The sequence below is a fragment of the Trachurus japonicus genome, chromosome 6, assembly GCF_045865225.1.
Source record: "Trachurus japonicus isolate A0001 chromosome 6, Traja_1.0".
Classification (NCBI taxonomy): Eukaryota; Metazoa; Chordata; class Actinopteri; order Carangiformes; family Carangidae; genus Trachurus; species Trachurus japonicus.
The window spans coordinates 8,378,557-8,393,014 of NC_140912.1; the positions used below are offsets into that span (position 1 = coordinate 8,378,557).

Consider the following 14,458-nt stretch of genomic DNA (forward strand, 5'->3'; position numbering starts at 1 on the left):
CAATACATATCTGGCTAATTTTGAATGTGGATACGGTCGATAAAACTGCGTGTCGTTTGCACTGCTGGTGGTAGAATACCTTATTAAATCATTATGGCCCAGAAGGCACTTGTATGTTTGTACATAATAAGGATGATCTGTATTAATAAAGCATTTTCAAAGTGTCAGACAAAAGGCAGAGACATAAAATCAATATAGGGAAAACAGATAAAACAATTACATGTATAAAAGCCAATGCAGAGAGATTTTAAATAAAACAGTTGACTGGAGAATAAAACCAGGAAAAGGTCTCTGATAAAAGTCCAGACTAAAAGGAGGTCACAGATTCAGCTGTCCTGATTTCCTCGGCAAGGTTGTTCCACAGTCTCAGAGCAAGTTTTCAGGGTGTATATATGCATATGCACCAATCCTTAGGTGACTATTTTGCCAAGCCCAGTCATTGACATAATGTATTCTCTTACCCCCTTACTTAACCCTACCATCTAACTGTCACAGCTGCCTTTTTAACATGTTTTAACCCTGAGGGATCTGCTATCATGCCAGATTTGGCAAGATTAAGATTTATTTGTCATTATGCATTTTCAACAAAATAGTGTTGGAGCAAAACCCCAAGATGCCTAAAAAAAAAGAAAAAGAGAGAGAAGGGACAAAGAAAAGCAACAATAATAGCTCATAGCTTTGTTATCCATCCTGCTGAACAGATACGTTAGCGTTTTCACAGAGGAACATTACAGCTCTAATTTATACATTTTTCACGCTCTCGTCTCCTCGTCCATGTGGTAACTTGGTTCCTCACAGGTCGACCGAGTTTGGATAAATCCATAACATAGTTTCACAACTGTGTGGCCGCCAAATGAAAAGAAGGAGCTGCTTTTCTGAATTCACAACGAGCTTTTCATTCATCTGTGGAGACATGTTCGCGCATCTGTGTCTGCTACTTTGAAAATCCCTATTGGATTGGATACAGCATGTACATCTTACTGTACGCCGAGTGAAGTCTCCACAAGATAAAGTGCTGGGAGCTGGAGGAACTTGCTGCTGTAATGTGAGGAACTCGATACAGCCAACTTAATGTTCATTTGAGCAAAGCTCTCTGTTCGCCTTTTCAAGAGTTTGATTGCGAGGAAATGTGGAACTCTTTCTTAATCCCCAGGGAATTAAAGAAATATGTATTTAGAGGCTCGAACAATCGGCCGGCAAGTGCACCTCCTGATAAACTGTGAACGGTTGAGGAGTTTCAGTCCTGAAAGGAAAATAAGATTGAGACAGAATGAATGTCTTAACTGTGTGTGTGAATTTATGTCTATATCTCTGTGTGCGACTGTGTGTATAAACCGAAGTAGACAGCATTTGAGAGAGGGGTTTAGTCCACAAAAGCTTCACACAAAGGCAGTTCTACAGCTGGTTAGTATGTGTGTGTGTTTCAGGGACTGCAGCTTTACAGGGACTAATATTGACCACTTTTTTTCCTCTTTTGCTTCTCAAGCCAACACTGATTCATTCACTGATTCACAAATAATATCACTCTGTTGTATAATCACAACAGTTTTAACACTTTTTGAGATATAGAGTTTGCCGTTGCTTCCATACAGTTATTCTGCAGGCTGTGGAGAGATTTCCAGGAGATGTGATTCCCGCTCTTCCGAAAACCTCAGTCAGTCTTGGCCTATAAAGTCACACAGAGCAAAAAACACATGAAATTTTAAAATTTTTCAAAGGAATTCCAAATTAATTTGACAGAGAAAACTCAAAAATAGACTAATTATGATGCATATTACTGTATTATTAGGTATAATGAGAAATAATAATCCTGCACAGTTTCCAGTAACCTTTACATAACCCCTCTTACTGAAGCTGTGAACTCACAGAGTTTATTAACAACATAATGGTTGCGTTCACTTTCAGCTTTACCTCAGAATAAACTGTTTAGACAACCTGACTAAACTGTTGGCTTGTTTACATCCTGTCTCATCGTCCGACTGCTGGTGTTTTTGTTGCCCTGTCTGACTGCATGTCATGGTGTTGCTGTGTTTCCAGTTACTTTGTTGATTGCAGTGGAAATGATGCAGACAGAGCCAGAGGATAAAGTGTTTTTTTATTTTAAATTATCCTGATTTGACAGTTAAAGATCCCTTTATCCAATATGTACAAATTATATTATAGATAGAATATGACTGGAAAATCATGAGCAATAAGGAGGAAAGTCAGTCAGAAGTGATGATGGCCTCTATCAGTGCCTCCAGCCAAGTGCAGGGACCAGACGACCAGTTCACACGAGCACAGGGAAGAAACCGTGTTTTGCATTCCGCGCAGAATCTGATCACTTTTATTGGCTGACGAAATTTCTGATGAGGGTTCAGCTGGGTGTCAGTTTTCTTCTTTTCATCATGTGGGGGGGTCACTTGATTGGCTGGTTGTGTGGAGCACTGTGAGGTCTGACCCCGAGCTCCGCTATGCCGGGGAAAATCTGACGGGTTCGTACCGGTTGTGTGTCGTGACTGATCTGTGTGTTAATTCACATGGAGATGTGGTGCCAAGGGAAAAATGACCGTGTTTAAGAGGTGGTGCAAAGTCAAGCAAAGTCTTGTATGACTGTGTGTGTGTGTGTGTGTGTGTGTGTGGGGGGGGGGGGGTGTGGGGGAGCGTGAGAGATGTCCTCTGAGTGCAAGAGTTGTGTGATTCACTCTGAAACTGATCTTGTGTTTGTCTTGTTCCTTTAGTTCCTCTTTGTAAAGGTGCTGATCCCAGATGTATGGCTGCTGTAAATGATTCTTCCTATTTATAATTAATTGGTTATTGCTGAGATTACTCTGACACTTTGTCCATATCTTTCCCATAATTTCCCAGAGAGCAATATGACATATTTAGATGGCTTGTTTTGGTTCAGATCCACTGAACAACAGCTTTTAGAAGCTGCAAACAGAAACAGTTAAGTTATTTTTTTGTCAAATATTGAGTCACATACCTGTCATTCCATCACTTTTTGCATGTATTCCCTTTACAATAAGCTGGAGTGTTTATACAGCCATATTGCTTTATATCCTGGTTCTAAATTTAACCCATTAAACCCTTTGTCTGTCGTTGTGCAACAGTTTTTTTTTTTCCATTTTAGCCTCTAATCGAGAGGTTTTACTGTAGTTTGGGTGAAGACGGTGAAAAAAGCCACATGACCGTTGCCCTCCGCTGTAACCCGACACCGTGGTTGGCGGGGAACGAGCCCAAGATTTACTGTGGGCGTAAAGGCATATTCCATAAACATTGACACACACGCCAGCTGCCTGGCAGCCTCACCAGACTGGGCCCCCTTTGGTCAGTGGCCTGTGCCGTGTCTGTCCTGAGTCCGGTCGCAGGATCTCATGGCTGCGGCCTCCACCTGCTCTGCCAATGTGACCTGTCTGTCAGCAGTTCAGCAGTGGCAGCGTACAGACACACACACTCACTGTAGAAACACAGGCTCGGTGTATACCCGGGGGGGGGGGACAGACAGAAACTGACGCAAGCTCTCACACAGACAGATGTATATACTTAGTATTACACTTACACTTGCAGTTTTCAGCGATGACACACTCGACAGCCGTGACTCTTGCTTCGAGCACGTGTGTTTGCACATGCGTCTCTATATGTGCATGCATGCAAACTCTTCTAAACATGTGCACACACACACAGGCAGCAAATTTAGCTAATTATACAGTGACTTCAGCTCCTTGTGCAAAAACAGAAACAGAGATATACAGTACACATATACATTCCCTCATTCCTCTGTCTCTTGTGCTCTGGTTTGGCCGAACATGCAGGCTCACTGATGAGTTAATAGTTAGCTTTGGTAAACATTTTTAATTCCTCCTCACTTAGATCATGCTCTCTACATCTCCCCTCCTTTTTCCCTGTATCTGTAAATGTGGGTACATATTGTTATATTTAATGTAATTATTTAAATGATTGTTTCATTATTATTTTATTTTATTACACATTTAATCTCCTCAGGGTTTTTCAAGCTGCTACAATCTTTCATGTGGTTGGATATACAGTAGCAGATAAAAGTGGGCAGCATAAAAATGTTATATTAACAAAAACATCTCGAGTAAGACATTTAACATGGAATTAAAAAAGAGGAAAAATGCTCTTTGCTCTACCTCCTATTTAATATTCTGCCTTCATTTATTTTTTGGATGCTACAGTATTGCATGTTTGTATTCACATTTTAATGTTATTCTGTCTCTCAGTGAAATATGAAGGACAATTAGTCGAGAACTAACGGTCAAATTAATTTCATGATGTCAAGCCGGTTGCACTGTGGCTGACAACTCTGGAAAATGTCCAGATAAAACTTGTGCAGTTAGTTTTGTCAGACTGAAATAATGTTCTCTGGACTCTTTACAGGACGAAATGAGTTGATTGCACGGTATATCAAACTTCGCACAGGGAAGACGCGGACCAGAAAGCAGGTAAGTCCTGGAGCCAATGCCATTTGAATCTGCTCCTATTTTTGAACCGCTCCAAAAAGTCCTGTCCTGCTGAATGATGCCCCAGCACCCCGGGTACCCACACCACCCTCCTCCCCCACTCCGGAGTTGGACATGACGATTGATTTAGGGCCAGGGCCCAATGCACAGATGCTATAGGATCAAGTGTCGGTGTTATTTCTTCACCACCTCGTGGATCTGGTGCTTGTTAGAAGGGGAAAGAAGCTGGGGAATATGGTGATCCGTACGGGAGGCTGAGGTGGGACGCGCTAGGGATTTGGAACTCTATCCACACTATGGTATCTGATATAGATGGACTGATGTATGGGCAGTGATGGATGTGGAGAGAAAGGGTCCCTGCTAAGTCATCTGGCAGAGTCAGTGAGAGAATGAGAAGAGATGAGTGGAGATGAGGGGATAAGGGTGAGGTGGGGGAGGGGGGTGGCAGTCACAGATCTGAGATGGATGGTGGGACAGGTTGGGGAGATAGAGGGACACCTGCTGGTGTCAGAGCAGCAGACTTAGTGACTGCTCTGTTGCACTACAGTTGAGTAACTCGGTGCAATTCAAAGAGGGGAAATAGGATTTGTTGTCATTTAGGGAAGATGACATACTTTCATTTTTGCAAAATAACTAATTTAATCCAGATATGATGTCAGTTCATGCATATTAAAAAATCATATCATTCTACTTGGCTTCTTTTGTATCTGGCTGTGTGTGTAGTTAAGTTTTAATGTGTTTCACTTTTGAGATATCCACTTTTAAACCCACTCATCCTGTGTATTGTACCTGGGGTGTAGAACGTACTCCAATGAGGTAGTATGTTTTTAGTGGGAAATTTAAAAAAAAATGGCACCAAAACCTCAAGCTGGAAAATGATCGGCAACAGTGCAAAGGACAACACCATCATTCCTCCTATATGGCCCATAAAGGCAACACTTTGTGTGCCAACAGTTATATGTTGTCTGTGTTGTCCAGGTATCCAGTCACATTCAGGTTCTGGCCCGACGGAAGGCCAGAGAGATCCAGGTGAAGCTGAAGGTACGCTACGTGAGTCAACTTCTCTGCTATTCTTTTTACATTCAGCAAATGTTTTTACAGTATTTATTGCTGTGCATGATTTTCAGGGGAATAAAGGAGAGTTAACAATACGTGAACTTCATCAGGTTCATAATTACAAATAAACACCCGAATGCACAGACACTTTAACAGGTCTCCTGCCAACATGTTACCTGGGAGGAAAAGTCTGACTGTCATTAGCATGTTGCCTCGTTATTCGAGATGGAGTCATCCAGGGTTTTCAGATCATAATGGAGCCGTGGTGCCTGCATTGGCTGAGGTTATTATCCTGATTTTAATCAAGTTGAGCAGCAGCAGATGGAAAGAAGTTGAAAACATTATTACCCTGTGTTATTTCCTCCCGTAATGAAGTTTCATGTTTTGTTAAAGGTATTTCAACATGCATGGCCCCTTGCACTGCCATGTATTCACATTCCATTAACACAAAGGCACAAACCACTGGCTATTTTAATTGCGCTCCCTAATTGATGCTAGTTTTAAATGGCACGCTGACACATTTCGATGAAATGTGAACATATTTCTGGGAGCCCCGAGGCTTACTGTGCACAATTATGAACAAGATGAACCAAACGCAATTGTCAGGAAACAAATTAATCTCTGTATTATTCCTTCCAGGTATTACTCGTGGTAAGTACCTCAATAAAAGTTTTCCTGTGTGGTATGCTGAGAGCTTACACATCCCTGTCCCCCCAGTACTTTCTCAGTTTACATTTCTCATCCGCATACCCGCACCGGCAGCAGGCAACAGGACTCTCCCCTCACCTTGGACGGTAGCCACCAGGGTTCAGCTGGCAGAGCCCAGCGTCGGTCACAGGGTTGGCCCCCTGTCACAGGCCTTTTTTAAATACGTCTTTGGTGTAACTGAGCTCCCTACCACATGTACCCCCCATATTTCAGCTATGCCCTTGTGTTCGCCAGTTCTGGGAAGAAGAATGCACCGTGTGGCCTTGCCCATTAGGGCTGGGCGGCAAGTGCTTGTAGTCCTCTGTGGTTTGGAAACTGCTGAAGGAGTGGATTCAAAAAACAAGAGGCGTATCGCTTTACAACACAGCATAGGAGAGAAAGTTTTCTAGCGATCGTCTAGGCTGCTTTAAACTCTTTTCAGTGGCAGTCGTAATTTGCCATTTTGATTCCATTGTGATAAACATACTTAGATATCTCCCTGCTGCGCGCCTCGTCTTCCAATATGACCTCCAGCAGGAGCTGGTTGTCATCACCGGCTTGCCCCCGCCAAAGCAATAAACTTAACTCTTGACCCAAAGGCCCTTGACTGTAATATCACCTTCTCTCCAGCTCCCCGCCTGGCAGGGATTCACCGATGATGCAAGCTGGCCTCGGCCCTTCGCTTCCCCTTTTAGGGCTCTGCCTGTGTTGCCGGTGAATGTTGGGAGCTGACTTAAATGGAGTCTGATGACCACTCTCCTTTTGCGTGACCGTCTGTTTGTCTCACCCTCGTTCTCTGTCCTTCTCTCTCCAGGACCAGGCTGCCAAAGACAAGGCGCTGCAGAGTATGGCCACCATGTCCTCGGCCCAGATCATCTCACCCACGGCTTTCCAGAACAAGATGGCTCTCCAGGGCCTGTCTAGGCCAGCTTACCCCACTGCTGGTGGGGTGAGTCCCTGCCCACTGTCCCCCTCCGCCATAGCATGTTGATTAACTCAGAGCAGTAGAACAGTTAGAGCAGCCACATTTATGAAAAAAAAAAAAAATGTGTTCATCCGAAGTGTGTTAGGGTTAGTTTTATTTCCACATCGCGTTATTATTCCATCAATGTGTGTAGTGATACACGTCCATCACTTCCCAGGATGTTGGTTGACTTTATATTGTAACTTATATCCATGTATAGCATTTTACAGATTTAAAGGATAGTTCAACATTTTGGCAAATTGGCCCATTGCCATAATCTATATGGTGTTAGGAGTAGGTTCGTTACCTTTAATTGTCGGTGCAAGCTATTTTTAGAACGGCGGAGCAGAGCCTTGAGCTGCTTAGAGCTACACTATGGAGGCTCATGGAATTTCTTGGTTTCCCTCAACTCATCAAATACTGTACACAACCTGAGCAGCTCGCGGCTCTGCTCTGCCGTTCTAAAAATGGCTTGCACCAACAATTAAAGGTAACGAACCTAGTCCTAAGACCATATTATGTTATGGCAATGGGCCAATTTGCCAAAATGTTGAACTATCCCTTTAACATGGTTTGCACCATTCACATTTATGAACCTGCGGTTTGAATACATATGAACTGACCCCTTTACAACTTCAATTAATCAATCAGTTAAAGTAGTTCCTATAGAGGTGTTTACTGTGTGTCCTGTAAAGAAACTTCAAACCTTTTTTTACGACACATTTAAGCTTGAATATCTTACATTTCTCAGCTCACGACAGACACAACTACACAAATGTTGAGTAATTAATTAATTACACTTTTTCTTTTGTTTTTGTCCTAGTTTTGGCACGGGGCCCTTCCAGGACAGCCAGGAGGCCATGAAGAGTGAGTAGCCCTTCTTTCCACAGTGTTCATCAGTCATTTTTCATGTGATCAGCTTAATAACCATTAGATAAATTTCAGTCAGGAAGCGAATCTCAGAACAGATTAAAACACATCAGTGCAATTACAAAGAACAGTCTTCAGCTGTCTGACATTCAGCATACCCCTCTGCCCCCTGCATCTTTAGAGGTCAGCCAGTCCAATTAGTATATGAGATGGGGTCATGAGGCCGAGACAGTGCATAACATGCCTCTCCTTCTCGTCTGTCTCGTCTCTCCAGCATTAAGCCCTTCTCCCAGCAGAGTTACACCATGCAAGCGTCCGGCCCGGCCCCCATAACAGGTGGGTGCTCTTTCCCTCCCCCCCCCCTCCTCCTCCTCCCAGCTGTGTTGACAGAGGGCTGTCATGCCGGCAAAGTGATGAGACAACCCGGCTTGTGATGAAGAGCTCGCAAAAACCTCAGAGAAATAGCTGCAATGTCGCTGCATTTTCAAGTTTGACTTCAGCACACTAAAACCGCACATTCACGCACTCACTGCCCTCTCGTTTGCAGGTTATGAAAGCACAGCAGGGTTGTCCATGTCTCCCGGTGCCCCCCCTTGGCAGGGTCGAAGCATTGCCAGCTCTAAGCTGCGAATGCTGGAGTTCTCTGCCTTCCTGGAGCAACCGCAGGATCCAGAGACCGTGAGTAACAAGACTGGAGTTAACTCTGTCAAACACACACAAGTTTGTTTAGTTAACTTGATTTTTTTTATGATGACACATCTTACTGACAGTTGCATTAGACCAAAACTCACTTTATTCAGTTCTTTTAGACTTTTGTTGTTTTGTTTTTACTTGCTTCCAATCATACTTCAATTATTTTTATATGATATGAGTCATATCATATAAAAATAATTGGAGTATCATATGAACAACTACTGATAAACTTTAGTTTCGGTCTAGATAAGAACATATGCTGTCTGAGACCTTTTTTTGCAGGACATATTTGTTAGAGAAAAAACTCTGGCACAGACTATGGCACAAATCTGTTTGAAATAAAACAGACGAGGATCCCTGTAGTTAGTCTGAGCTGTGATATAAAGAGTCGAGATACAAAGAGGCAAAACTTTTATTATAATAATAATATATTTTATTTGTTAAGCACAGATGCTCAAAGGCACTTTACATAGATAGATACAATTATAAAATAGATCAAAGTAGATAAATAGAAAATAGATAAAATAAGTGAAACAGTATTAGACACATACTGTAATCATACACATGATCATACATTAAAAGCTCATTTAAAAAGGTGAGTTTTGAGCAGGGATTGGATGTGTGTGCAGTCCTGGATGGATTTGGGGAGTGATTTCCTGAGACCATCTTATACACAGAGTTCATCTTATACACAGAGACCAAGTTGAAATGATTCTTAATTCTTTAATCCTTTGTGGTTTTGATGAAGGCTGTGGCAGCGACTCACAGACATCACAGGATCAAAAGTATTAATACAGTGTACGCACAGCGGCTCATCACATGCTCATGAATGGTGCGAGTGAGGGAGAAAAGGGCGGGACCCTTGAGACAGGTGATAGGATGTTACAATAAATATGATGCAATGGAACAGCAGGCCCAATGTGACAGATGTCCTGGATTGCACAGTGCACTTGGCGTTAGATGCAACTCAGCAAAGTGGACATTTGACATTTTTGGCTCTGTTCGCCTCCTGATATGCACTTTTGTCTCCCTCTCCAGTTCAACAAACACCTGTTTGTGCATATCGGCCAGTCCAACCCGAGCTACAGCGACCCCTATCTGGAGTCGGTGGACGTCAGGCAGATCTATGACAAGTTCCCCGAGAAGAAAGGAGGTCTGAAGGAGCTGTTCGACAAAGGGCCGCACAATGCTTTCTTTCTCGTCAAGTTCTGGGTAAACAAGTCCACATTAAATCCACCTTCAATCCAGCTCTTTTCGAAGTTCAACTGAATCACACTTTTTCCTGCATCCTCAGAGTGCATAATCCTCCCCACGCTATGAAGGTGAAGTGAGAGCACACTGAATACTCTTGTTAATGTTTTGTAGCACCTGTCGGCTGTTAATGGCCTAGCGGTGTTAACGGTGTTGAGATAGCTTAAGCGTCGGAGTTAAAGGAACTTAACTGTGATTTTAGGCTCAGAATGAATGGAAAGTCATCGCTCCCATGACCTGATTGGTGGTTTACATGCAAGCAGAGACAAAGACAGTGCGGCGCAGCGTGCATTTGGTGTGGGGGCCGCATTTGTATATGCCTGTGCTGTGTGTTTGTGTGTGTATTTGTGATTGTGTGTGATGGCTGCCTTGGGGAGAGTGGCAGGCCTGATCTTTCACTAGGGGAAATGTGAGCCTAGGCACCTGTTTCTGCACTATTACACTCCAACCCTCATGCCCTCCCCCAATATATTTATTTATAGATAAACCCCCCCCAGAACGCACACACATACAGAGACAAACACACAACACCACCCACTCACTGCAACACACCAAGAGAGGTGAGAGAGTCGATCACGATGACAAAGTTGACTTAAGACGCAGACGGATGGAGTGTGTGTGATATCATTGAAAAGACGAAAAGAAATATGTAAGTTGAGGCCAGACAGACAGAGAGAGAGATCAGTGGAGGAAGAGACAGATGGAGAAATGGGGCGTATGAGGGGTGTAACTGAAGACGTTTACTTTGTTCATCTCGCTCATCTGGCCTCCTCGCTTTACATCAGGACAAGACCTTTGGTATTTGTATCATGCAGCACACGTACACAGTTACAAAACCGACCCTCTTCTTTACCTCAGGGCACCTCCCTACACGTATACACATACCGGTACATGTATGTGCAATAAATAAGAGAAAGGTCTCTTGGATGTGAACTTCACAGAAGTTTTGTAAAAATTCATGGTATATAATTCAATATCTCTCTACATGTATGGAATAAATGAAGTGAAAAGGAATGGCAGTTCTCATCAGGCCTGAATCTTAAAGGGGAACTATGCAAGTCTGTTCACTTTTCTGCTGTTTTGCTAACCCTCCTCTCGGCCATGTGCATTTGTTTACAACAACCCCGGCAAGAAATCACTCAATAGGGCGGTATACAGCTCTGGAAAAAATTCACAAGTCCAAAATGTTCCTAATAAATCAGCTTCTCTACATGTGGCAGCTGTTCGATTCCAGTGTCTATTGAATTTCAACACAAGGACATTTTATTCTACTGAATGAATCAATTTGTTTTCTTTGCATTATTCAAGGTCTGAATGTTGTCCAGTTGTCATTATCTATAAATGACCTCAATGACAATATTTTTATTTCAAATTTGGCAGTAGTTTACAGAATAAAACAAAAGTGCTCCTTTCACTCAAACTCATTCCTATAAATACTAAAACCAGAGAAACTGATCATTTTAAAGTGGTCTCTTAATTTTTTCCAGAGCTATATATCATATACGTACGTGTTACGACGACGTGTATATTTGTGTAGCCCTTTCTGTCCTGTCATAAACAAGAGATTACGGGTTATGGGGCGCGATTGTGTCACGATGTGCAGAGACGAGAGCTGGGACACCGCGGCAGCGTCCCCGATCTTGCAAAAGTGTTTTTCAGCCAAGAGACACTAGGTGGAAGGCAGAGAGCCTCCATTCTCCCTGTAACAAGTTACATGTCATTTATTTAACCATCACAAAAAACAAAATGTAGCATTGTTAAGCTAAAAATCCTGCATAGCTCCTCTTTAATGGCTCTTAACAAACTCATCATGTTTGTAGCCTCAGAGATGTTGTGAGTCTGACTGTGTGCAGCATCTCAGAGTCATGAGAGCCTTGACTCATGAGGTTGTCTGAGGCTGAGCATCGCGCCTGCCATGCTCTTTGTCTGCTGTAACCTCTTCTCTTCGACACCGAGCGGCTGAGGGACGGTTGCTCCAATAGCAGAGAGACAACCACGCACCGCAGACCCAGGGGTCCCATACACCTCCACCCAAAGGGAGTGAGCTGTTGGCTGCCAGAGGAAACCACAGCTGACAATGGTTTTCCTGCTGTGGTGTTCAGTGAGCAGATCAGCATCCACCTGCCACAGCCGAGTCCAAACCAACAGGGGATCACCTTTAGACTCAAAGTCAGCCACAGTGCTTCGTGAAGTTGTTTGGAGATTTTAGCAACTATCTGATTTGGGAGAATGGATTTTGACGGTAGAGACACACTTCAGAGAAAGAGTGATGACAAACCATCATCTTCACAGCTGTGACACATGATTGCCATCACGATCCACTTGATCAAAACTGCGTTATGTCAAGGTCAGGGGTGGCTTGCAAAGCAGATGAATAATATAACTGGTGTGGTTTGAAGTGCGAATGTCAACTTCAAAGTGCTGTCTTACAATCCCATGCCACCAGATGGCTTTGTATGTATGGCATTACCCTTCACATATGTTTGACTGCCACATTATTTATTGTGGGCAGATAAAAGACATTGGTGAGTGACACCATATTTGCAAGTAGTCTTCTCCAGTCCTTGGACAGAGCAGCTGGTCGAGCCATGGCATTTGATTCGGGGGCGAGGGGGAAGGAGGGGATGAGCTGCCCTGTCATATATCATAAAGGAAAAAGAGAGCAAGACAAGCAATAAAGAGCAGGAGATAGAAATAGGGACACACAGACAGTGTGAACAAGAGACAAGGATGGCAGGAGAAATGGTGGATGGCATGCAACCAACAAGTCGTACATCAGTGAAATATTACTCTCTTGATTCATGCGGTAGGATGGTGGAGTCAACAGTTATGACCCATGCAGCTCTGCGCTGGAGGAAAACAAGCTCATATCACTGTCCCCTCTCAGTTGTGTTCATCTTTCTGTATCCCAAGGGGGTCCTCCAATTCTCAAGGCATCCATGACAAAACACAGAAATACTCCAAAACAGCTGGGCATTTCAACACCCATGCTCGGAAAAAAAAAAAACAACCAAAGAAAAAAAACAGCAAAGATGCTCTAGGCCATGAAAATAAGCAAAATGAAATCCTCAACACCTCCAAAAATACGATAACCTCATTTATGCCATTGTAAAAGATGGGAAGGGCCCGTTTGATGTCGCCACAATGACACAGCCACGTGGCAGGTCATGACTCGAGGGTGTGCTGAGGCGCAGGTTGGCATGGTGACGGTGACAGGCGGCTGGCCCAACTCCAAAGCTATGGCATTCTAGATTGAATTTCCAGCAAACCCCCCTGTCGGCCGCTGGCTGCCCCTGTCCCTCTCCCCACCTTCCTCCTCGCCCCCTCAGCGCCCGTGGCCCTGTCCTAACGGATTGTCTCACGCCTTTGAAGTGCCGAGGGAATCCGATTTGAGCTGGCTCTGCTAAATTGTTACACAGCCAGCCTGCCCGCCATGATCTAATCAGCCAATTGCACACTTCTGATTGTAATTGGATGAATTCCCTCGCAGGCTGTTAGGGAAGCAGGGAATGGCGGTTCGGGGAGGGTCACCAGGCCCCAGGGATGAAGACAAATAGAGGAATTACATGAGCCAGGGATGAAGATGAACGGGTGATGAAGAGATGAGAGGAGGCTGAGCGGTGTCTCAATGGCCCATTAGGAGACAAGAGCCTGACAGGGGAAAAGGTAAAACAGCCCAGCTGTCTGATGGAGGAGGCGGCACCTCAGTCTGATCCACAATCAGATTATACCTGCCTCAATTCAAACTTGAACCAGTGGCTGGATCAGAGGAGGATGAACATCCACCTGAAGATGAAGAAGCATAATACATTTAACTTGATGTCATATTTCCAACATAGGAAGTCCAATCTTTCCTTTTTGCAAAAATAGATTTTGTTAACAGCAATTTCAATGTCACTTTTAGGAATGAAGCCGTGTATAAAGATGAAAAAGTAACTTTGGCATGATTATTAGTTTCTGGTTCATTGGTAAGAATCTTGGTTCTTAAAGGGATAGTTCAACATTTTGGCAAATTAGCCCATTACCATAATCCCTAAAGCCTTAGGAGTACTACCTTTAACTTTCGGTGCAAGCTGTTTTTAGAACGGCGGAGCAGAGCCGTGAGCTGCTCAGAGCTACACTACGGAGGCTCATGGGATTTCTTGGTTTCCCTCATCAAACTCAATACACAATCCAACAATTCCAAAACGCTCTGGTGGACAAGTTGTGACCTGCACATTCACCACACTATGAGATAATAACGGAACGTTACCAGACAGTTGTTTTCTGGGCAAATGCAGAGACTGTTGGCCAAAAACCTGCCTCAAAGTTGTTTTTCCATTACAAGTGTTGCTGGAGCCCCTTTGAATGCCAAAAACCTGCCTCTGACAGGAACGCAAATTAGCGGTTTTGCATGAATTTACCTCTAAAACAACTCCGTCCCATAACATTCCATTATTATCTCATAGCGTGGTGAATGTGCAGGTCACAACTT

At 43.6% G+C, this 14,458-nt stretch overlaps 1 protein-coding gene across 8 annotated transcripts in view; it reads left to right on the plus strand.

The window, feature by feature from the left end:
- Positions 1–14,458, plus strand: part of tead4 (TEA domain transcription factor 4) — a 38,806-nt gene that overhangs the window by 19,169 nt on the left and 5,179 nt on the right. For 4 of the 8 annotated variants that reach the window (XM_085778559.1, XM_085778565.1, XM_085778561.1 and 1 more), the window contains exons 3-9: positions 4,381–4,445; positions 5,442–5,513; positions 7,021–7,155; positions 7,994–8,037; positions 8,315–8,376; positions 8,588–8,718; positions 9,772–9,945. In XM_085778559.1, the coding sequence (XP_085634685.1) occupies positions 4,381–4,445; positions 5,442–5,513; positions 7,021–7,155; positions 7,994–8,037; positions 8,315–8,376; positions 8,588–8,718; positions 9,772–9,945 (683 nt within the window). The remainder of the gene's footprint in view (positions 1–4,380; positions 4,446–5,441; positions 5,514–7,020; positions 7,156–7,993; positions 8,038–8,314; positions 8,377–8,587; positions 8,719–9,771; positions 9,946–14,458) is intronic. The other 4 variants (XM_085778562.1, XM_085778563.1, XM_085778564.1 and 1 more) reach the window with 1 other exon arrangement.